Genomic DNA, 1,065 nt, shown 5'->3' with positions numbered 1-1,065 from the left:
CTCCCTGTCTCTCCCCCTGTCTGTCTCTCCCTCCCTGTCTCTCCCCCTGTCTGTCTCTCTCTCCACCTGTCTGTCTCTCTCTCCACCTGTCTGTCTCTCCCTACCTGCCTGTCTCTCCACCTGTCTGTCTCTCCCTACCTGTCTCTCCACCTGTCTGTCTCTCCCTACCTGTCTCTCCACCTGTCTGTCTCTCTCTCCACCTGTCTGTCTCTCTCTCCACCTGTCTGTCTCTCCCTACCTGTCTGTCTCTCCACCTGTCTGTCTCTCCCTACCTGTCTCTCCACCTGTCTGTCTCTCCACTTGTCTCCACCTACCTGTCTGTCTCCACCTGTCTGTCTCTCCACCTGTCTCCACCTGTCTGTCTCTCCACCTGTCTCTCTACCTGCAGGGGGGTTGGTTGTATCTTCTATGAGATGGTGACGGGTCGACCTCTGTTTCCTGGTTCCACCGTGGAGGAGGAGCTTCACTTCATCTTCAAACTCTTGGGTGAGAACCAATCAGCTTCTTTGTCATCACTGAGAACCAATCAGCTCTTTTGTTTTTAGAAAAGCTGGGTTGGGCGATCTTCTCTATTTTCATATCGTCTGATCATTGGCGATCTGATCTCCAGGGGGCGGAGTTACGTTGCAGCATGCCAGTGAAATGCCAGCATGGCACAAAAGGGCTTTTTAGCTTTAAGAGAAACCAGCAGCGACGTCTGTAAATATACAGGGCAGCGTTTCCCACAGAGTCACCGTGTAACTCTGCCGCCGCGCGCGGGTGTGGCGTGCAGTCCGTATAGAACAGCAGCAGCTCTGTACAGCGTGCTAACCTCGACAGCCCGGCTGAACGTTAACATAGCTCTCCTCGTTAGCTAGGCTCCTTACATGCTAACGTATAACTTATTTGAAGGTGGGAAAACAGCATGAGAGGGAGGGAGCAGGGCTACTGAGCGATTTTCCTCCTGTTTGATAGTACATGCGGCAGGAGTGGAAACTTTCTGGCTCACCTGCCAAGGTGGCTGCTAGGCGAATAAATCCACCAGCCAAAATAATAAATTGCCTTTTGTGTCACATACACATTTGT

The 1,065-nt window shown here is 52.2% G+C and overlaps 1 protein-coding gene across 1 annotated transcript in view; it reads left to right on the top strand.

Moving 5' to 3' along the window:
• The window catches only part of cdk16 (cyclin-dependent kinase 16), a gene marked incomplete at its 5' end in the record, with an annotated part of 16,159 nt that overhangs the window by 6,277 nt on the left and 8,817 nt on the right, over window positions 1–1,065 (top strand). Inside the window, 1 exon segment of the mRNA XM_046056058.1 lies at window positions 389–486. Coding sequence (XP_045912014.1) covers window positions 389–486 — 98 coding nt within the window.

Source organism: Micropterus dolomieu, linkage group LG08 (assembly GCF_021292245.1).
Source record: "Micropterus dolomieu isolate WLL.071019.BEF.003 ecotype Adirondacks linkage group LG08, ASM2129224v1, whole genome shotgun sequence".
Taxonomy (NCBI): Eukaryota; Metazoa; Chordata; class Actinopteri; order Centrarchiformes; family Centrarchidae; genus Micropterus; species Micropterus dolomieu.
This window is presented reverse-complemented; position numbering and strand designations above follow the sequence as displayed.